The 23,388-nt window shown below is 32.1% G+C and overlaps 1 protein-coding gene and 1 long non-coding RNA gene across 4 annotated transcripts; one reads left to right on the top strand and one right to left on the bottom strand.

The window, feature by feature from the left end:
- The first annotated feature begins 15,142 nt into the window (after nt 1–15,142).
- LOC134269524 (uncharacterized) lies at nt 15,143–18,582 on the top strand. The gene is made up of 4 exons (XM_062751728.1): nt 15,143–15,220; nt 17,258–17,533; nt 17,662–17,841; nt 18,079–18,582. Exons 1-4 carry the CDS (start codon nt 15,143–15,145, stop codon nt 18,580–18,582), a joined length of 1,038 nt encoding a protein of 345 aa, XP_062607712.1.
- A 1,143-nt stretch (nt 18,583–19,725) lies between these two features.
- LOC134269527 (uncharacterized) lies at nt 19,726–23,025 on the bottom strand. 3 transcript variants are annotated; one of them, XR_009992592.1, is made up of 4 exons: nt 22,567–23,025; nt 21,513–21,572; nt 20,702–20,832; nt 19,726–19,851 (listed from the first exon to the last, which is right to left on the bottom strand). It is a non-coding gene; the product is annotated as an uncharacterized LOC134269527 (long non-coding RNA). The 3 variants fall into 3 exon arrangements; XR_009992593.1 differs by lacking the exon at nt 22,567–23,025 and having other exon boundaries at nt 21,513–21,608; XR_009992594.1 differs by lacking the exons at nt 21,513–21,572; nt 22,567–23,025 and adding an exon at nt 21,063–21,128.
- Nucleotides 23,026–23,388: the final 363 nt, after the last annotated feature.

The raw sequence follows: 23,388 nt of genomic DNA, 5'->3' as shown, positions 1-23,388 counted from the left end.
CACAATTCTTTTGATGTAATTACTGGATTGTTAATTGAGATTTATATGAAAGAGAACAGTCATATATTAGTAGAATGTGAATAAAATAGTTTATTCAGTCTGTTTCTTTCTTTCTTTTTTTTTTCAAAACACTATTTAAAGAAAAAAAAGTGTTTAATCATATTTTTAGTTCAATTACAACAAACTGACTAAGTTTATTTTGATTGGATGATTTGCTAGGCACTACAATGTGTTGCACTGTGTTACAGTAGAGTGCAGTAATGGTGCAGTAGGTTATACTTGTATTTTAACAAGCACAATTAGTTAATGCCCTTTAGAAACATTCCCCACCATCCACCCTCCAAAGTCACCCTTTATATACAATTTCCTCTTGCGGCTGAAAGTTTGTTGCAAAATTTGCATACTGTCAGTTTCTTACAAAGTTCGATAATCAAATTATGCCCCTTTGAACAACGTAGACAAAACGATTATGCAAATGTTTAGGCAATATTAACGGATAACAAGCTTGTATACTATATAAGACAAGAGAGTCACTCACACATGTTAAGTATGGTCTTGCATGTACACGTAATGTGAGTTTCTCTCACAAAACAAGTACTGCTAGATGGCTAAGCATGTAGTACTGAAAGCTCTCTTGATTGTTCTACAATGGGCGCTTTGTTTGATCGAGTCTCAAGATGTTCATTCCTCAGTCAGACAGGAAAATTCCTATTTATTTCAATGTTTAACATAAAAAAGATAGACCAAATATGTTTTAAGTAGACAGTAGACGTCAAGCAATTACAATGGGATGCATTGCAGCACTGATTTTTTTTTTTATTTAAGATCATCCAGTCTGTCCCTAACTTTTTAAAAAAGAAAAATTAAAATTAAAGAGATTTTGTTTCAACTTTATCTTCAATAAAAAAAAAATCATGTAAAACAAAATTGGACTTATGAATTTTTGATTGACATTACATTGTAGTGCAGTGCAATATAAGTATAGGTAAATTATGAAGATACGAAGCATTAATATGCTTGCAGGTGAAAATAGAATTACTCACCAGTCAAAGAGGAGTGTTGATTTCTTCAGAATATTTTTCGCTTGTCCATAAACTAGTCGTTCGATAAAAAATTATCAATACGTACAACTTTGTCGAAAGAGTCCCCCGACATAATTAAGTGCTGGAGACTGTTAATTGAAATTTGTATGAAAGAATACATGCAGTCATATATCAATTAAAAAATAAATAAAATATTTCATGCAGTCTGTCTTTTCCTTAAAACTTTTTTTTTTTCAAAACACTAATTTAAAGAATTAGATTTTTAATTCAATTACAAAAAAGCAACTAACTTTATTTTGATTGGATAATTTGCCAGGCACTACAATGGGTATAGGTAGCATTGTTTTGCAGAAGAGTGCGCATGCAGTATATTTTACGTAAACGCTAACTGGTCATTTGATTTCAAAAAGGAAAAAAATCAATACGTAACTCTGTCAACATGTCTTTTGTCATAATTACTGGATTGTTAAATCAGAATCATATGAAAGAGAACAATTTTATATTAAGTAAATTGGATTTAATTGAAATCCATCCAGATTTTTATTAATTTAACTTGAATTAAATAGAATCCATTCAACTTTTATTTCAAAACACAAAATTAAGAAAAACTAAAGTTTGCAGTGTAAATGCATCGCAATAAAGTGTCGTCAAATTCTCATAAAGAAAAGATATATTTATTCTCTCACAAATAAAATAAAACCCTTATCAGTCAAAGAGGATTGATCATTTCTTCAGGATGTATAATGCGCATATCCAAACTAGTGCTTTGATAAAATATTATCAATGCGTAACTTTGTCGAAAAAGTCCTCCGACACAATTCTTTTGATTGTTAATTGAGATTTATATGAAAGAGAACAGTCATATATTAGTAGAATGTGAATAAAATAGTTCATTCAGTCTGTTTCTTTTTTTTTTTTCAAAACACTATTTAAAGAGATGTTTAATCATATTTTTATGAATTACAACAAACTGACTAGGTTTATATTGATTGGATGATTTGAACAGTCATATATTAGTAGAATGTGAATAAAATAGTTATTCAGTCTGTTTTTTCTTTTTTTTTTCAACAACACTATTTAAAGAAAAAAAGTGTTTAATCATATTTTAGTTCAATTACAACAAACTGACTAAGTTTATTTTGATTGGATGATTTGCTAGGCACTACAATGTGTTGCACTGTGTTGCAGTAGAGTGCAGTAATGGTGCAGTAGGTTATACTTGTATTTTAACAAGCACAATTAGTTAATGCCCTTTGGAGAAACAGTTCTGACCATCCACCCTCCAAAGTCACCCTTTATATACAATTTCCTCTTGCGGCTGAAAGTTTGTTGCAAAATTTGCATACTGTCAGTTTCTTACAAAGTTCGATAATCAAATTATGCCCCTTTGAACAAAAAGACAAAATGATTATGCAAATGTTCTGTAAAACAATATTAACGGATATGTACAAGCTTGTATACTATATAAAGTTACCACAGACATGTTTCTCACACATGTTAAGTACTGGTCTTGCATGTACACGTAATGTGAGTTTCTCTCACAAAACAAGTACTGCTAGATGGCTAAGCATGTAGTACTGAACTTGCTCTCTTGATTGTTCTAACAATGGGCGCTTTGTTTGATAAACACTCTAAAGATAGTTCATTCCTCAGTCAGACAGGAAAATTCCTATTTATTTCAATGTTTAACATTGTAAAAAGATAGACCAAATATGTTTTAAGTAGACAGTAGACGTCAAGCAATTACCATGGGATGCATTGCAGCACTGATTTTTTTTATTTAAGATCATCCAGTCTGTCCCTAACTTTTTAAAAAAGAAAAATTAAAATTAAAGAGATTTTGTTTCAACTTTATCTTCAATAAAAAAAAATCATGTAAAACAAAATTGGACTTATGTATTTTTGATTGACATTACATTGTAGTGCAGTGCAATTAGATTATAGGTAAATTATAAAATTTAGAAGCATTGATATACTACAGTGAAAAAAATACTCACCAGTAAGAGGAGTGTTGATTTCCTCAGAAATATTTTTCGCTTGTCCATTAACTAGTCGTTCGATAAAAAATTATTAATTCATACATTTGTGAAAAATTTACCCAACATAATTAAGTGCTGGAGACTGTTAATTGAAATTTGCATGAAAGAATACATGCAGTCATATATCAATTAAAAAATATTTCATGCAGTCTGTCTTTTCCATAAAACTTTTTTTTTTCAAAACACTAATTTAAAGAATCAGATTTTTAATTCAATTACAAAAAAGCAACTAACTTTATTTTGATTGGATAATTTGCCAGGCACTACAATGGGTAGCATTGTTTTGCAGAAGAGTGCACATGCAGTATATTTTACGTGAACGCTAACTGGTCATTTGATTTCAAAAACGAAAAAAATCAATACGTAACTCTGTCAACATGTCTTTTGTCATAATTACTGGATTGTTAAATCAGAATCATATGAAAGAGAACAATTTTATATTAAGTAAATTGGATTTAATTGAAATCCATCCAGATTTTTATTAATTTAACTTGAATTAAATAGAATCCATTCAACTTTTATTTCAAAACACAAAATTAAGAAAAACTAAAGTTTGCAGTGTAAATGCATCGCAATAAAGTGTCGTCAAATTCTCATAAAGAAAAGATATATTTATTCTCTCACAAATAAAATAAAACCCTTATCAGTCAAAGAGGATTGATCATTTCTTCAGGATGTAATGCGCATATCCAAACTAGTGCTTCGATAAAATATTATCAATGCGTAAATTTGTCGAAAAAGTCCTCCGACACAATTCTTTTGATGTAATTACTGGATTGTTAATTGAGATTTATATGAAAGAGAACAGTCATATATTAGTAGAATGTGAATAAAATAGTTTATTCAGTCTGTTTCTTTCTTTTTTTTTTTTTTTCAAAACACTATTTAAAGAAAAAAAAAGTGTTTAATCATATTTTTAGTTCAATTACAACAAACTGACTAAGTTTATTTTGATTGGATGATTTGCTAGGCACTACAATGTGTTGCACTGTGTTACAGTAGAGTGCAGTAATGGTGCAGTAGGTTATACTTGTATTTTAACAAGCACAATTAGTTAATGCCCTTTAGAAACATTCCCCACCATCCACCCTCCAAAGTTACCCTTTATATACAATTTCCTCTTGCGGCTGAAAGTTTGTTGCAAAATTTGCATACTGTCAGTTTCTTACGAAGTTCGATAATCAAATTATGCCCCTTTGAACAACGTAGACAAAATGATTATGCAAATGTTTAGGCAATATTAACGGATAACAAGCTTGTATACTATATAAGACAAGAGAGTCACTCACACATGTTAAGTATGGTCTTGCATGTACACGTAATGTGAGTTTCTCTCACAAAACAAGTACTGCTAGATGGCTAAGCATGTAGTACTGAAAGCTCTCTTGATTGTTCAACAATGGGCGCTTTGTTTGATCGAGTCTCAAGATGTTCATTCCTCAGTCAGACAGGAAAATTCCCATTTATTTCAATGTTTAACATAAAAAAGATAGACCAAATATGTTTTAAGTAGACAGTAGACGTCAAGCAATTACCATGGGATGCATTGCAGCACTGATTTTTTTTTTTATTTAAGATCATCCAGTCTGTCCCTAACTTTTTAAAAAAGAAAAATTAAAATTAAAGAGATTTTGTTTCAACTTTATCTTCAATAAAAAAAAAAATCATGTAAAACAAAATTGGACTTATGAATTTTTGATTGACATTACATTGTAGTGCAGTGCAATATAAGTATAGGTAAATTATAAAGATACGAAGCATTAATATGCTTGCAGGTGAAAAAAGAATTACTCACCAGTCAAAGAGGAGTGTTGATTTCCTCAGAATATTTTTCGCTTGTCCATTAACTAGTCGTTCGATAAAAAATTATCAATACGTACAACTTTGTCGAAAGAGTCCCCCGACATAATTAAGTGCTGGAGACTGTTAATTGAAATTTGTATGAAAGAATACATGCAGTCATATATCAATTAAAAAATAAATAAAATATTTCATGCAGTCTGTCTTTTCCCTAAAACTTTTTTTTTTCAAAACACTAATTTAAAGAATCAGATTTTTAATTCAATTACAAAAAAGCAACTAACTTTATTTTGATTGGATAATTTGCCAGGCACTACAATGGGTAGCATTGTTTTGCAGAAGACTGCGCATGCAGTATATTTTACGTAAACGCTAACTGGTCATTTGATTTCAAAAAGGAAAAAAATCAATACGTAACTCTGTCAACATGTCTTTTGTCATAATTACTGGATTGTTAAATCAGAATCATATGAAAGAGTTCCTAACTTTTTAAAAAAGAAAAATAAAAATTAAAGAGATTTTGTTTCAACTTTATCCTCATATAATAATCAAAGAATGATACTTTTGAACGTCTTCAGAATGTAATAGAATTAGAAAGTATGTCTCCTGATCAAATTTTGAATACTTTTCTATTTGGTGATAGGCAATTACCTTATAAAATTAACTGTTCAATTTTTGAAGCAGTCCAACTGTATACATCAAGTCTTCAAAAAGATTTTGTGGTATTTCATAATTAAGTAAAAAATAAATTCCAAAATTTCTTATAATTACATTTAATTTACGTCTCAGCATTTCCATGTTCCATGTATATGTTGTAATTTTCCTTTGGATATTTGTCTTTGCACTTTGTTATTGTTTTTTGTGTTTTTATTTTTTTGTTTTTGTTTTTTTTTTCTTTCTTTTTTTATCTTATTTTTCCTTACTCAGTGTTGCTGCTTGATTAAAATTTATTTGTCTCTTATACATGTTACTTTTTCTTCAATTTTGTATTTTTCTTTGCATATTTATCCTTTGCACTTTATTTATTTACTTATTCTGTTTGCTGTTTTGTTTGCACTTTTTTACTTCCTTATCATTATATTTCATAGTGAGTATACAAACTTAGTATTAATTCTTCTGTATAATTTAAAGCCATATATGGCGTATGTACAATGAAAATTATTAGAATAAAATTATAAGAACTTATTATTTGTATCATTACTTTATCTAAAGATAGAACTTTTCCGTAAATTACAAAATCTAAGTCAATTGCGTTATAAAGATATCACAATTTAATTTGGATTCTCGGAATTTTCTCCGACTCGGAAGAAAATACAAAAGATTTAAATAACACATTACAGAGAAGATAAAATTGCATTACTAGATGAAACGAGGCGTTCTCCGTGTTCAGAATTGTATGAAAAGCTTTAATTTAAATGTATTAACTATATTTCTTTACTTAATTTTGTATTTTTCAAAAATATATTTTTTTGATCAGTTACGCCATATATGGCTTTAATCTATTTTTTTTCGCTTTGGTTTCCCATGTATAGTTAACAAAAGAAAATAACATGTAACTTAATAAGTATTATTCCATCATTGTAAATCATTGTCAATATTCTTAACATTTGTAACCTTGACCTTGGAGAGGACTTATATAGGCTATGCCTAATGTCCAATCCAATTATGTAATCTAACATAATAAAATATCGATTAAATTAAATTAAATTAACTTTATCCTCAATAAAAAAAAAAATCATGTAAAACAAAATTGGACTTATGAATTTTTGATTGACATTATACATATATAACATTTTTGAATAAGTTTTCTTATTATATCACAAATGTAATAAGTTTCGCTATAGTATAAACCCTGAAAAATGCTGAGTCACACCGGTAACAGTTATGTCACGCCGGAAACAGTTATGTCAACCCCGACGGAAACAGTTATGTCATCCTTTTGATCAGTTCACGTGTTTTTACGTTGTGCATTTAAGTTCGGGTTCGAGATTTTATGACGTCGGTTGCTAAGCAAAAATAAACAACACAGCGTATAATTTCTTAACGTCAAGAAGGCATTTTTGGATTATTTGTGTACATTTTAACGATTTTGAATGATTTTAAATTTTCTTTTAATTTTAAAAATGTCATATAACATATACCACATGACTTCTCGGGCGACTATACCAGAATATTTGCCCCTTGGTGTCAGGAAAGCCCTGGAGTGTTATGTCACCCTCTGCCTTCGGCATCGGATGACATAACTCTCCAGGGCTTTCCTGTCACCTCGGACGGGGCAAATATTCTGGCATGTCACCCTCGAAGCCATGTGATATATGTATAATATTACATGGCTTCGAGGGCAGCATACCAGAATATTTGCCCCAAGGTGACAGGAAATTAAGCCCTGGAGTGTTATGTCGCCTGATGCCGCAGGCAGAGGGCGACATAATACTCCAGGGCTTTCCTGTCACCGAGGGGCAAATATTCTGGTATTGCTGCCCGAGAATTAAGACATGTAATATATGGTATACGTTTGCTTAGCAACTGCCTCTGTGAATTTCGAACCCGACGTAATTAATATGCAGAATGTTTGCACGTGAAGGAACATAACTGTGTTCGGGAGGGCAACATAACTGTTTCCGGTGGAACATAACTGTATCCGGCGTGATTCGGCAGTTTTTCAGGGCATATGGATAAAAATATTATATTTGTGATATAATGGGAAAACTTCTTCAAAAATGTTATATTACATTGTAGTGCAGTGCAATATAATGCCCTGTTCACACGACGAGTTAATGCCCTGTTCACACAGAGAGTTTAATTCGAATTAAACGTAAGTTTACTGTGAATTAGCTTCGCTTAGCGTTCACACGGATATAATGCTATTTAATTTAATTCGAATTAATTTACTGCTCATTAAATTACTTCGCATTAGCTCCGTGTGAACGCTAAGCGAAGCTAATTCGAATTAAATTTTGACGCATGCGTAAGGCCAGAATTAAGTCACAGGACACGTGTTGGTGGTTATATATAGGTATTTGTGCTATATTTGGTTCAAAAATTGAGGGAAAGTATGTTAATCACTAAAATCAATGAATACCTGTAGCCACTACATGATGTATCAAAGGATGGCTCTGCATACATGACGTGATTTACAAATGACGTCATACAATGTAATAGACTTACTGACGCCTGACTGTAGAAGAAAAAATTTAATTCGCATTACTTTACTTCGCATTAGCTGTCGTGTGAACGCAATTTAATTCGCATTAATTTGATTCGCATTAGTTTACATCGCATTAATTTACTGTGAATTAAACTCGTCGTGTGAACAGGGCATTAATTCGTAGTAAATTAATGCGAATTAAACTAATGCGAATTAAATTAATGCGAATTAATGCCCTGTTCACACGACGAGTTTAGTTCGCAGTAAATTAATGCGAAGTAAACTAATGCAAATCAAACTAATGCGAATTAAATTGCGTTCACACGACAGCTAATGTGAAATATATACATTTGTGGTATCTCTCCATTATATAAATATACAGAGAACAAATATCTTCAATTCTGTATGAAGTTTGTCAGAGGTCAGAGGTCAATACGTGACCTAATCACACGGCGCAATGATCTCTTCCTGTACAAAATGACTTGCTCTACTTGCTTTTCATGTATAGAAATGAACAAAATAAGCAAGTAAAATAATTATTATTTTATTTACAATGTAAACGAGTATTTCATACATTTTTAGGCTATCGATTTAACCAGTGTACATTGAGAATATGTACACATTAAAACTAGCGTTTGTTTACAACTTTTATGACACTTTTGTCAGCTGCACAGTCTCTAACGTTTATCCTAATTTTGTAAGTAGACCTTTGGTTAAAATTCCATGAAAAACTATAATATTTTCATTAAATTCTACTCACGATAAATGTGTAAATCTGTTGGAAAATATCAAAGCATTGCAAACACGCCACAAACAGAGCTCTGACAAACACTTCGGAGTTGTCGTAGCAATAAGCTGTCGCCAGTGTCTCCGTGTTTTCATCATAAATATGCCTTTATTCATTGAAATCGTAGATTGAATGCTTTTGATCAAATCCAGCTGATTGCAAATTAACAGGCTCGGTCAAGTGTTTCCATCCATCGGATCCATCCATCCCTTTCTGGTGACCAAAATTCCTCCAACTTTTTATCAGCGATCTTCGAATCGGACGTGTTGCTTGTGTTTCAGCATTGATTATCAGTTTTCACGAATAAAAATATTCTCAGATAACAATTTGTTCACTATTACCGATCAGAAGTAGCCTTTCACACAATATTCCCTAAGAAATAAAATCCTTAGCCTGGTGAATATTCGAAGCGTAACCGCCATTCAAGCCGATTTACACCTTGCGTCATTTTTCAAAATCTACGACGGACGGTTAGTGCAATAACTTAATCCGAAAATATTCAATTGTCTGTCTCAAATGTATATATAAGTAATAAATAACAAGTTTATAAACTTCAATGGGAGTTGAAGTGGGTCGGTACGTGATCAAATCTTCTGAGAAGGCCTTCGGCCTTCACAGGATTTGATCACGTGACCGACCCACTTCAAATCCCATTGAAGTTTATAAACTTGTTATTTATTTCTTAAGTAAAATTCTACTTCTACGGCCCGGCGTCAGTAAGGCTATTATGACGTCATTTGCAAATCACGTCACCTTATGCAGGAGCAGATGCATTTGACATAATGTTACAGTGTCTGTACACACATTTTAGTGATTAACACAATTTTCCTTAGTTTTTCACTCAAAAATAGCAAAAATACTTCAATTTGACCACGGACATGTGGCATTTGACCTAATTTTGCCATTACGCATGCCTCAAAATTTAATTCGAATTAGCTTCGCTTAGCGTTCACACGGAGCTAATGCGAAGTAATTTAATGCGCAGTAAACTAATTCGAATTAAACTAATTCGCATTAAATTCTCCGTGTGAACGCTAAGCGAAGCTAATTCGCAGTAACTTTTCGTTTAATTCGAATTAAACTCTCCGTGTGAACAGGGCATAAATTGCGTTCACACGACAGCTAATGCGAAGTAAACTTATGCGAATTAAAATTTTTCTTCTACAGCCCCGTTAGGCACAGTAGAATTTGGCCACAAAAGTTTGTATTTCTTACAGAAATAGAGACTGTTAAAGGTGAGAAAAGTTTTCATGGATTGTTTTTATATCAATCTTTATTTTATCATCCTTAAAATGAGCTTTAAAGGTCCGCTTTTGAAAATTATAGAGCAAAGAATATCAGCGACACCACAACTTTTCCCAGTCGACTGAACTGTCCAGAAGTGTTTGCACATTCCGTAATGCTTTCAACCAGCCTATTGCACTAAATTGGAAGTTAATATTACAACCCGTGCGCATGTCATTTGGCCCCAAAGAATTCATTAGCAAAGGATTTTTACAAATATATTTTCCAAATGCAAAAAATCACCGGAGTTGAAACCCCATATCTACTTAACCGAAACCCCACATGTGCCCCTGTACACGGTGATCATGTAGAGGCTGTAGGTATTCATTGATTTTAGTGATTAACATATTTTTCCTCAATTTTTGAACCATATATAGCACAAATTTAAAAACCCATATATAACCACCAACACGTGTCCTGTGACTTAATTCTGGCCTTACGCATGCGTCAAAATTTAATTCGAATTAAGTTGTAATTGGAGACAAACCATGGTCCTTAAAATAATTACTGGTAATTAATCTGATCATGTTTTTGTCATTTTGTAGGTTTTCCCACAGGTGCTTGAGGACAGGAAACCCCCCCCCCTCCCCTCAATACAGACCCCCGGGCCTGTTAGACTTTTTTCACATAAATTATATATGGATGACATATTTGTGATATAATCTATCCTATCAATTCAGAAAATTTGCTTAAACTTACATTTTATAAAAATATCTACCCTCTCTATATATAAATTAACAAGGTTGCCAACTTCGTCTGCAAACCGAGAGGCACTGCCGAGAATTTTGGTTGAATCGTCTCATAAATCTAAACAAAGCCCTAAAATCAAAAACTCATATTGTAGATTGAATATTCTTTTCATTAACCACCAACTCTCATGAAGGTTAAGGCACTTTAACAGTCGTTATGACCAAGTTTTCGAAAGGAAGTCAGGCTACAGTTAGCGTTTTTGCTTAGTGAAGGGAAGTGACGAGGAGACGACTTTTTACCAAAATACACAGTTCTGCAGAAAGTCTGAGACACTGTTTTGAAGTAAACATTTGAAGAAATTTGGTTGATATACACTTTAAAAAATGTCTTTCAAATGTATTGGGAGAATAGAGTTCTAACCCGCTTTGCAAATGAAATGTCTCTAATTATTATTCAAATACCTGATTTGCATGTGAGAGTTATGCCCTTTTAAAAATGCAATTTATCAAAATATCTTCTTTTCCTTAAATATTTGTGTAAATCTACAAAACGTTTGAAAATAAAATTATTATGAAGAATTCGTACAAAAACACAAGAATATATCCATTGTTGATATTTTACACGCATATTTGGGTATATGGGGAACATCGGGAATTAGTCCTCTCCTCATTACTTCCGTTCATTAAGCTTTTTACGGAGTTGGCAACCTTGTTGATTTTTATATAGAGAATGTAGGGTAGATTTAATAGAACGTTTGTTTTAGGTAATTTTTCGATTTGCTGGTATAGATCTTTTTACAAATATGGCAATGAAAGATTTTTTATAAGAAAAAAATCGAAAAAGCCCAGGGGTCTATATCGAAGGGGGGGGGGGGGGGGGTTCCTGTCCTCAAGCACCTGTGGGTTTTCCTACGATAAGTAGAATTTAGAGTAAATTTAAAATCAATCATCAAAAAGTTAATTCAAATTTAGAAGAAAAGAAATAAGTAAATAAAAAAGGGGGACTCCGAGATAGAACCATGTGAACGTCGAAGAGCCTGTGAACATGATATGGCAAAGGAAAAGAAAGAAAATATATGGTGTTTTTGTGTATACCAATTATTTGGCACGTAAATGAGGTTTTCCTTTGATTAAAATAAAAATCCTTCATTTTTTTGTTTTTAATCACGATTCTACGAAAACATCAGTATCCGTACGTGTTTAGTTTTCACATTTATAATAGAGTACTAGATTATTACCGGCCGCCAGGAGGCGGTCGGTTATTACCGGCCGCCAGGAGGCGGTCGGTTATATGATATGAAAGTTTGAAGTCGCTGTGCGTTTCTGCGGAGTTCAAACAATTTAGATAAAAAATATTTAACATTAATATAATAGTATATATTAAAAAGAGCGTCTAAATGTTAGCACTGGTTCTCTGCCCTTGATTCCAGTCGCTGCCGCTAGGAATTACAAGTTTTTTAGGGCGCGCCCGTTAACCAATGTCAGGGTACCAGTCTATCTAAATGTTTAACATGAACTCACAATAAACACAAAATTATTTTTTTTTATAAAGAATAAGGTAAATATTTCATCCAATCCTGATTGAGAAACTTTGACATGTTTGATGTGCGGAGAAAATTAGGACATGTGTTGGGCATAGTCTAAAGCACAGACCGCGTTATGTACATTGCACAAGTTTACTTTCTCTATTTAAACAGGATTTGTTGAACGTATTTATTTTAAAATGACGTGTACACACGTACATATATTAACATTTTCAAAAAATATGGTTAAATGTTAGTTCATCAAAAGACCTAGCAGGCTACAGAATATTACAAAATTTGCGCGTTTTACAATGTGCCAAGAATTTTCCTGAAAGAGTAGAAATGTATTGGCGGATCTAGAGGGAGTATCATGTTGTAAATTTTGAATTTAAATGCAAAATTTACAACATGATAACTTTATCATGTTGTAAATTTTGCATTTACCTCCCCCTAGTAAATTCAAAATTTACAACATGATAGGAGTTTAGTTTTTTTCCTGTAAGAGAGAGCAAGGAGCCCCACATATTTGCTGCGTTTTTATAAAATTAAAACTACATTTCATATGTAGTTGTAGATTACATTAAACTTTAGTTTTAAACTTTTAATGTAAATGCCTCTTAATTATACAGGCCCACGGTTTGTTGACGCAGAGGACCAAGGGTACTTTGCATATACATGTAATTCTGAACTAGCATTATACATGTAATTAAGAAAATCATGCAATGTCGTGCACAAGCGTTTCATGTCACGAGGATATATATTAACATATAAATATAAGATATTTTAAAAACAGATCACCATTTCAGTCTTTAGTTGCTTCATAAAAGGAACAATTAACTGGTTTGCGGCCGATTTTTGACGCTCGCGTCAATATATGTTTCTTGTACGGTATGATATGAAAGTTTGAAGTCGCTGTGCGTTTCTGCGGAATTAAAACAATCTAAATAAAAATATCTAACATTAATATAATAATATATTAAAAAGAGTGTCTAAATGTTTAACAAGAATGCACAATAAACATAAAATTAATTTTTTTTTAGAGAATGAGGTAAATATTTCATCCAATCCTGATTGAGAAACTTAGACATGTAGCACTGGTTCTCTGCCCTTGATTCCAGTCGCTGCCGCTAGGAATTACAAGTTTGGTTTTTTAGGGCGCTTGCGCCCGTTAACCAATGTCAGGGTACCAGTCTAACATGTTTGAGGTGCGGAGAAAATTAGGACATGTGTTGGGCATAGTCTAAAGCAAAGACCGCGTTATGTATATTTATGTATATTATGTATAATGTATATTGCACAATTTTACTTTCTCTATTTAAACAGGATTTGTCGTATGTATTTATTTTAAAATGACGTGTTCACGTGTACATATATAAAAATTTTCAAAAATATGGTTTAATGTTAATTCATCAAAAGACCTAGCGAGCTACAGAATATTACAAGATTTGGCCATAGCAGACGAGGATAATGCGCGATTTACAATGTGCCAAGAATTTTCCCGCTACAACTCAAAGAAACTGAAAGAGAAGAAATGTAGTGGCGGATCTAGAGGGAGTTTAGTTTTTTCCTCTAAGAGAGAGCAAGGAGCCCCTTATATTTGTTGCGTTTTTATTAAATTAAAACTACACTGCATATCTAGTTGTAGATTACATTAAACTTTAGTTTTAAACTTTTAATGTAAATGCCTCTTAATTATACAGGCCCACGGTTTGTTGACTCAGAGGACCAGGGGTACTTTGCTTATATATACATGTAATACTGAACATATAATTAAGAAAATCATGCAATGTCGTGCACAAGCGTTTAATGTCACGAGGATATATATTAACAGATAAATATAAGATATTTTAAAAACAGATCACCATTTCAGTCTTTAGTTGCTTCATAAAATTAAAGGAACAATTAATTGGTTTGCGGCCGATTTTTGACGCTTGCGTCAATATATGTTTCTTGTTTACCCCTGGCAGGCAATCGGCAATCCTCGGCTGACTCCGCTACGCTCCATTCAAACCTCGGATGTGATAGGTGGAGGAATACGCATCAGATCGCTACATTTCTCCGCCGGAAAGTGCCTTGTCACTCATTTCATATTTCGCTCTGCCTAAAGTTCTTAGTAAAGGTTTCTTTATTTGTGTAATTCCTCGTGTTAATTACAACCAAATGTTAGTATTCTTTGAAAGTAAGAACACAGTGTTGGGCGTGCATCAAAGTAACTGGGATTTAAAAAGTATAATATTTGAATGAAATTCAAATAAGATCACATGACTGAATCAGCAAGATGGAAGATCACCGTTGACGTCCGAGGTTATGTGCGAGGTACATCTGATTTAGTAATAAACACACAAATTTGTCAAAGTTTTTACGTATTAATGAATTCATTTAAACCTAGAAAATGTGCCTGAAAAGTTTGAATAGTTTCTGTGCACCTTGAAAAGAGAAATCGCCAAAAATCAAAATCCCTGACCGTCGGGCTTCGGGAAGACGGGTACAAGTTAAATCGGCACCTGGTAAAATCGGCACTTGATAAAAAAGTCAAATCGGCACCTAGTGAATTCGGCACCTGGTAAATTCGGCATCAGAATCTGGTGAATTCGGCACTTATTATTATTTATTTTACATTTGATGCATAATTGCCAATTATTTCGTTTTTGTGACAATTGTGATGAATAGAATAAAATTGTTTACATAGAAACTTATCAATAAAATATTAATAAATTAAGTAATTGACATTCGCGTAATTGTCAAAGTAATAAAATTGTCAAAGGGGCTACGTACGACGGTAAACTTGTGTATCCCTAGTACACGAGATATAGGGATAGGTGTCACAGTATGAAGACTGAGGAGGATGAAGAAATTCCAGCAACAAGCAAGTTCAGGTGTCACTTTTACCAGTACACAAGGTATAGGGTGAGGTGTCAGAAAATGAGGAGGGTATATTTGATGGTTTTAAATTCAACATATCACTTGTTTCTACATCGCCAAGAATATATCAACAATGACAGGTATGTAAAAATAATTTTTATAAAACACATTTACGATGTGGTCTAACATTAAAATGCACAGATTAATTTGCTCTATTGTCCCCCACGAAAATTTGTGATGACAATTATCATAATCCAAATTTTAATTAAAAAATTCAAAATTTATGGAGGAAACTAGTTCAAACAATGGTTCAAAATGAAATAGATCTACATTTATTTTATTAACCAAATATACGTAGAAAACTAAAAATTACGGGTGAAAAATGAAAAAAAAACTTCGATGAAAAAATATTTAATTCACGTAAAAAATAAAAAGAAAGAAAAGAATGGACAAGACAATAGGCAATTACCACAGTTTTATTTAGAGATTCGTTTTGTTTACAGCTTCGTTATATTTCAGTTTTCAAAATACATGTATGAGAGTCCTTTCCTGAACAAGTCCGTAATATTCATAATTGTTGTTGGTACAGATTTAATTTATTTATAATTAGAATTGAACTCTTAGATATATATATATATATATATATATATATTTATAATGTATAATGATTATCAGGAGACTTAAGGATAAATTTTACAAGTACAAAGAAAATTGAGATTATGATTATTGCGCCGTTCGACATTTTTAATAACTTAAATCTGAATTTTTTGTAATAAACCATACATAACGGTAATATTTCAATTGCCAGATATTTTTTCCCAACTAATTTCAATTTTCTGTATTAAGTAATAATCATCTATGGTCATATACCAGGTGTGTTGCATCTCCATGATATAAATTTTTACAACCTAATTATGCGACCTCATGTAGATTTATATGAAGCTTACTGCTGTTTATATATTTATTTATTGTGCTTGAGTTGTTAATTCCATCTCTTTATTTTCTTAAAACCAGGTCACTGGTACAATAGTGTACAGATTTGTGCTAAAAGTGAAGATAATTTTATTTTTTCTCTATATATAATATTTGAAAACCTTTTTAAGGTACCCCGATCCTCAGGTTCTGAAAATCAAGCATTGACTAATTGAAAATGCTTACAAAAATGTCTCTGAATTTTCAAAGTAACGTGTTTTTACACATAATAATTCTTCAAACTTCATCTCGCAATTTAATCATATTATATAGAGAAAATTAGTAAATTTCAAATATATTTTCAGGAATAGCGAATAAAAACACCTGCTATGCATTTTCCAATTCAAATTTGATCAATTAACATATCTTAAAAATAAAAATCGTAGGTATCCAGGCTTTTTAAGAAATTCCACAATTTTTATACATATAATGTATTTTAAGGTCATACACAACGTAGTTTGAATTTTATTGGGTTCTTCCCTGGAATAGAAGAGTTCCACTTTATGAAAGACCTGTGTGCAATACTTTTAATGTATATATGTGGATTTGTACACCTCTCCTAAAACAAATTTTGATGGAAAAATTTCTGGAATTTATGTTTCGTAATTTTTGTAAATTTTTCTTTGAATAATGCAAAAATTTTCCAAATTTGATAGCTTTCAAAACCCCTGGTAACGCATGCTGACTTTTTATCTAAGAACATGTAATGATATTATAAGTTTAAATGTATCTAATATATCTTGAAAAATTATCAGTAGGTAAAGTACCTTGCGTATGACCTTAATTTCTTTTATTTATGTCTATCGTTTTACCATGCAAAGTTTAAAATGATTCTCCTGTCATTGCAAAGCTCCATCAATCACTTCTTTTTTCATATCATGTAAATAAACATTGATATCTATGGTTAGATTAAAATGAACATCAATTTCTTGATATATGTAATTTTAAAATTCATTTAAAATTCATTTACGGGGTAAAAATTTCTACTTTTAATTAGACTTTTCCAAGAATTTCAAAAAACCTTGAAGCACATTGAGAGGTATATAATGAAAATTGTTGTATGAAACTTACAAATTTATACTAACTTATGATTTATTATTATGTTTAAAGTTAGATTTGAATTTCCTCTCAACAAAAACTCCAGGGTTTCTGCAGCGCAGTATCTGGGTAGATGGCAATCGCCATATCATTTTTTACACTGAGAGACAGTTGCAGTTGTTAGGCAAGGCAAAGACATGGTACATGGACGGCACATTTGGTGTGGTTAACAACCCCTGGAAGCAGTTGTTTTCAATTCATGCTTTTGTTAAATCTGGTGACCACATGAAACAAATACCCCTTGTTTTCTGCATCATGTCTGGAAGGAAAAAAGAAGATTATTACCAAGTAAGTCATTTATTTAAAAGTACATGTAAAAAAATATAAATGTATACATATTGTTAAATATGATTATTCAAAATCATTAGTTAAGTATTAAATGTAGTAATTGTAGTTTCATACATTATTTCAATCAGGTACTGAGGTTCATTGACTATCAACTGCCAGAGCATATTTCTTTGAGAGGTTTCGTGGCAGATTTTGAGGCTGGTTTATGGCAAGCACTGAAGAAACGCTTCCCCCATCATGCCATTCAAGGCTGTGCCTTTCATTGGTCACAGGCTGTCTTCAGGAAAGTCCAGGAACATGGTCTACAGGTACATAAAATAAGTAGATAAAGCTAATCCAAGTTATTTTCAAGTCTATTTCTCAAATGATGATTAGAATCTCTACAATTTTTCGTAAACAAAGAAAAAAAATAGGAAAGCTTAACTATTAAATAATAATAATTATGACACTGATTAGATCTATAGAATAATTCTTTTGCATGGCAATTTGGATTTATGTATTACATTATGATTAATGTTAACTGAATGTTTACGTACACCTTTCAGAGAGCCTACAATGAGAGGAACGATGTGTACCATTTTGTGCCACAAGTTCTGGCATTGCCATTCCTTCCACCAGAACACATTGAGGACACCTTCCATCAACTGGATGCGCGAGCTCCAAGAGCCCTGGTACCTGTCATGGACTATGTCTACAGGACTTGGATCACCAGCACGGTATTCAAGATTGACTCCTGGAGCATATTCATGACAGCTATCAGGACAAACAATGATGTAGAAGGTTGGCATAACCGCCTTAATAGTGCCGTGGCAGTGAGAGGACCAGTGCCCTTTTACAGCCTTATTCAAGAACTCTACAGAGAGTCCAAGGACATTCCCCTGCAACTGAGGCTGGTGACTGAGGGAAAGCTGCAACGTTACCAGAGAAAACAATCCAGACATGTCCAGGGGAAAGTTTTCAAATTTTGGAACAAGTACTGTGAAAGAGAGATCAGTGCTAGTCGATTGCTCAAAGAGTGTGCAGCCATCTATGGACCTCCTGTCCAGTGAAAAACCCTTGTCACAATTTTTAAGTCTGAGAATGAATAAATATATTTTATTTTATACAGCATTTATAATTGCAGTTGTTAATTTTTGAAGTTGCCAAGATCAACAGTATATAAATAACTCTTCTTCCCTTTATGGATCGAATGAACTCAAAAGTTGAGTGTCGATACTCCAGTAAAAAAATTCTCATTCAGATGAAATTTGTTGGATACTTGTGCAATTTTTGCTTTAGAATACAATTTACTAGATTAGGATTAGAACTATATTTTTGTAAGTAATATTGTGTAATAGATGCCTGACTTGAGTAATTAATATATTGACTATTAAAAACTTGATTTTTTCCCCAGAAATTCTCATTATTGTTCTTATTTTTTAACATCGGATGCGGGATAAGTACTATGGTATATTTAATGTTTTATTATGAACATTACTAAAATAATATACAGTTACCATTAATTAGGCAACAATCCAATGGTAAAGACATGAAGGGAAAAAACGTGTGTCTCCACTGGCACGAGTATTTGTTGATTACATTATTTTGAATACCGATCCCGATTTGCTAAACATACCTGGTTGAGTATTTTTGAAAAGAAAGTTTACATTTCATACAAAATAGCAATTTTTATAACTGTTCCAACTGCTTTAAAGGCCAACCTTCTTAAGTGCCGATTTAACTAAGTGCCGATTTAACTAAGTGCCGATTTCACTAAGTGCCGATTTTACCAAGTGCCGATTTAACTAAGTGCCGATTTTACCAAGTGCCGATTTAATTAACTACCATTTTGTTGATATGACAGAGTACTGCATGAAACAATGCATGTTTAAATACAACATGTACAATGCCAAAAAAGATCATGAAAATATTTGTTTTTAATCTCAAAAAATTGTTTTTAACATTAACTCCAGATGAGAAAAGTTCATCATGTTATCTATAGATAATAAACAAGCACAACTACTGTATTAATATCATAAATAAAATGATTATCAGATTAATTATTTAGACACTAAAAAACTTACTATCTTTATGATATTGATTTCCATTATCAGATGTTTTTTATCCATTTTTTATCCATTTTAAAATATAAACATTTAAATAAAACAGAATTAAATAAATTAAAATGATATCTCATTGAAACTTTACCTTCAAGTTTGATTGTTTCTATGTTGGTTGACTAACTATGTATTTCCAAAGGAATTTGGGCAGACAGGCTGAACTTCATAGAGAATGGATTATAGATGGTTAGGAATAAAACATATCTTCCAGGTTGAGGACTGTAGAAAATATAATCATTTTGTTAATATGACAAGGAACTGCATGAAACATTGCATGTTTAAATACAACATGTACAATGCCAAAAAAGATCATGAAAATATTTGTTTTTAATCTCAAAAAATTGTTTTTAACATTAACTCCAGATGAGAAAAGTTCATCATGTTATTTAAGGAATGACTCTAATTCTTGGCCAGATTATCGAGTATAATATGGTTTGGGTCAGTTTACGCTTTATAATCCGCGAAGCGGATTATAAAAAAGCATGTTCCTTATAATTTAATTTTAAAATAATTAAACAACTGGGGATGTAAAATTGTGTTGTTTTTATTAGTTCAAATTTACCGCGCAAAATATAGTAACGGAAGTGATGGGAAGCAAGAGGGGAATACATAGATCTAGCAGCCATGATGCTTGTTTAATGAGGTAAGATCGAGCAACTGTTTGAAGTTAAAGGTACATTCATTAAATCTGGAATTTTTCATGAATCCCAAGGACTGGAAATGAGGGGATTGATGGATACAGATGATTCAGCTGGTTGTCAAGGGGGTGTGTCCCCATACCAAACCAGATTATACAAAATGTTATGCGTTCCTTTTTGGAAATCAACCAATGAGAGACAAGAATACAAACAGAATTAAATTATCTATAGATAATAAACAAGCACAACTACTGTATTAATAAAATGATTATCAGATTAATTATTTAGACACTAAAAAACTTACTATCTTTATGATATTGATTTCCATTATCAGATGTTTTTTATCCATTTTTTTTTTATCCATTTTAAAATATAAACATTTAAATAAAACAGAATTAAATAAATTAAAATGATATCTCATTGAACTTTACCTTCAAGTTTGATTGTTTCTATGTTGGTTGACTAACTATGTATTTCCAAAGGAATTTGGGCAGACAGGCTGAACTTCATAGAGAATGGATTATAGATGGTTAGGAATAAAACATATCTTCCAGGTTGAGGACTGTAGAAAATATAATCATTTTGTTAATATGACAAGGAACTGCATGAAACATTGCATGTTTAAATACAGTGCCAAAAAGTTCATGAAAATCATAAGTTCACCATGTTATCTTTGGATAACAAAAGAAGCACAGTTACTGTATTAATATCACAAATACAAAATGATTATCAGTGTAATTTTAAGACACTAACAGACTTTCTCTTAACAGCATATTCAATTTTGTTTAATACCTGTCAGTACAGCATACAAAAAGATATTAGCATATACAACATGTAGTCCTACATTTTTTGAAAAGCTCATTACCAAGAAACAAAAGTGAAAATGAAAATATATGTATGCCATATATACCACATATTTAGAATCAAAACAAGGATAAACCTTTTGTAGATTCTTACTTTTTCTTTTATTACATTCCTTATAGATCACAATTTAGTAAGTCTGAATTCCATGGGTAACAGACATAATGAATTATGACATTATATCATAATTTATGCAAAAGGACTTATTAACAATATGAAGTTTCCTTAGTATATTTTAGACAAAATAAGACTGTGCTTATATGAATGTTAGAGATATTAGATCACATAAGAATTACACAGTAATTAAATTAAACCATATAATCATGTTAAATGCAAAGATGACCTTCATAGGAAATGTAAACAAAACAAAGACAAACTTACCAGAATTATCCAATTATATGCCCAATTAAATAATCCAGTGAAACAACATCTTAGCTGATCCTGAAAAAAAGCATACAATATTCAGTGATACACAAATTAACCTCATTTTACAAAGGAAGTAAAGCAACAATTGACAAACAAACAGGACAGAAATGTAAAAGATACCATATGTATTTTACCAAAATTTAGTAAACATTTTTTCTGATTTAAATTCAATCACAGAATGACCCATCATAGTAATATTAAATACACTCTGGGTTACATGCAAATTATACCTTACATGAACTGAGAATAAATACCTCATTTACATTCATATAAACTGAATTTTACATAACTAATTACTCTTTTAACTGATGTCACCATTAGTATGTCAGAATATTCAGGGTGAACAAATCATACATATTCACTTTTAAAGTACTCAATATATATTTTACATGTTGATGTTTGAAATCACTGACTAAATAAAATACATACATGTATATACATGAAGGTTTATAAAAAGGGGGGCACACATGTTTATAGATTTACAGAGATGCTCAGACTGAGTTTTTCCCACTTTCATTGGGCCACTGTTGCACCAGAATGTAAAAATATGAGTGACAAATAAGGCAAAAGATTCTGTATATTTCATTAAAAAAGATTTGAGACAAAAGATTCATTGGCATAATATGATCTGATTGATTATCTCCATATCCTTCTTTTGGTCACTGTGATTAAAGATTCATAGAAATATTAGAAATAACAACTGAGAATATCACTTTAGTTGTTTTAAAAGCATGTATCAGTATTTTATAAGATATGCTAGGAGTCTCCTCATAAGAATATTTAGAATACTGATCCAATAAAAGGAATGTGAGACAATATGATCATAACTCATGCAAAAAAGATTTATCAACATTTTGAAGATCTTTAAGTGTCCTAGTGTATTTCAGGGTAAACAATGGCAGTGTTTGTATGAATGTTCTAAACATAAGGTATATAACACAGTAATAATGAATAAATACAAAGATGACCTTCATAGAAAATGTATAAAGAAAAGTTTGTTAAAACTTACCATGTAACCAGGTAACTCAGTAGAGTATTATTCATTAAATAATCCAGTGAAATAACATCTAGGCTGATCCAGGATTCAGCTGTTCAGAACTTTCTTGGAAGAAAAACGGTAGAAAATCAGTTTTGGTACTGAAACCCATAGGACCATACTGTTATTACATGAATTCTCAAGCGCTGTGAAAGTCTGTGTTATTGTATCAAAATAAGCAGCCATCGCGGCTTGTGAAGGACTAACATGACGTCGCTGCCAAGTTTATGACGTCACAATGCATAGGTAAGCATATTTTTTGCACAAGGCCCTAAACAAACTTGAATCGCTGCCAAGTATTTACCTGTGTAGTCAGCATAAAAAAAAACGTAGGTCTATCGTATTTTTTGCACAGGGCCCTTACAGATGATGCAACAGGTATAAAAGTCGCTGCCAAAATCGTAGTAGCAGCGTTGTGAATCGTAGTAGCAGCGTATATAGTATAATGTAAACACAGTGTAAACACACCCCGGTATTTAGGGGGATTATATGTACTAAATTGACCCGGCTATCCCCCACAGACCCCCTAATCTGCACTCCCTTGACCCGCCTATCCCCCACAGGGGCTGCACTCCCTTGACCCGGCTATCCCCCCAGGGGCTGCACTCCCTTGACCCGGCTATCCCCCAGACCCCCAATCTGCACTCCCTTGACCCGCTATCCCCCCAGACCCCCCAATCTGCACTCCCTTGACCCGCCTATCCCCCCAGCCAATCAGAATCCAGCATTTTTGACCTCATTTGCATAAAAAGTGCACTCAGTTGACCCGGCCATCCAGACGGTTTATACTACTCA

This window comes from Saccostrea cucullata, unplaced genomic scaffold (assembly GCF_032062105.1).
Source record: "Saccostrea cucullata isolate Sc308-1 unplaced genomic scaffold, CSIRO_AGI_Scuc_v1 ctg209, whole genome shotgun sequence".
Lineage (NCBI taxonomy): Eukaryota > Metazoa > Mollusca > Bivalvia > Ostreida > Ostreidae > Saccostrea > Saccostrea cuccullata.
The sequence above is the reverse complement of the archived record's forward strand: the minus strand, read 5'-3'. Positions and strand labels throughout refer to the sequence as shown.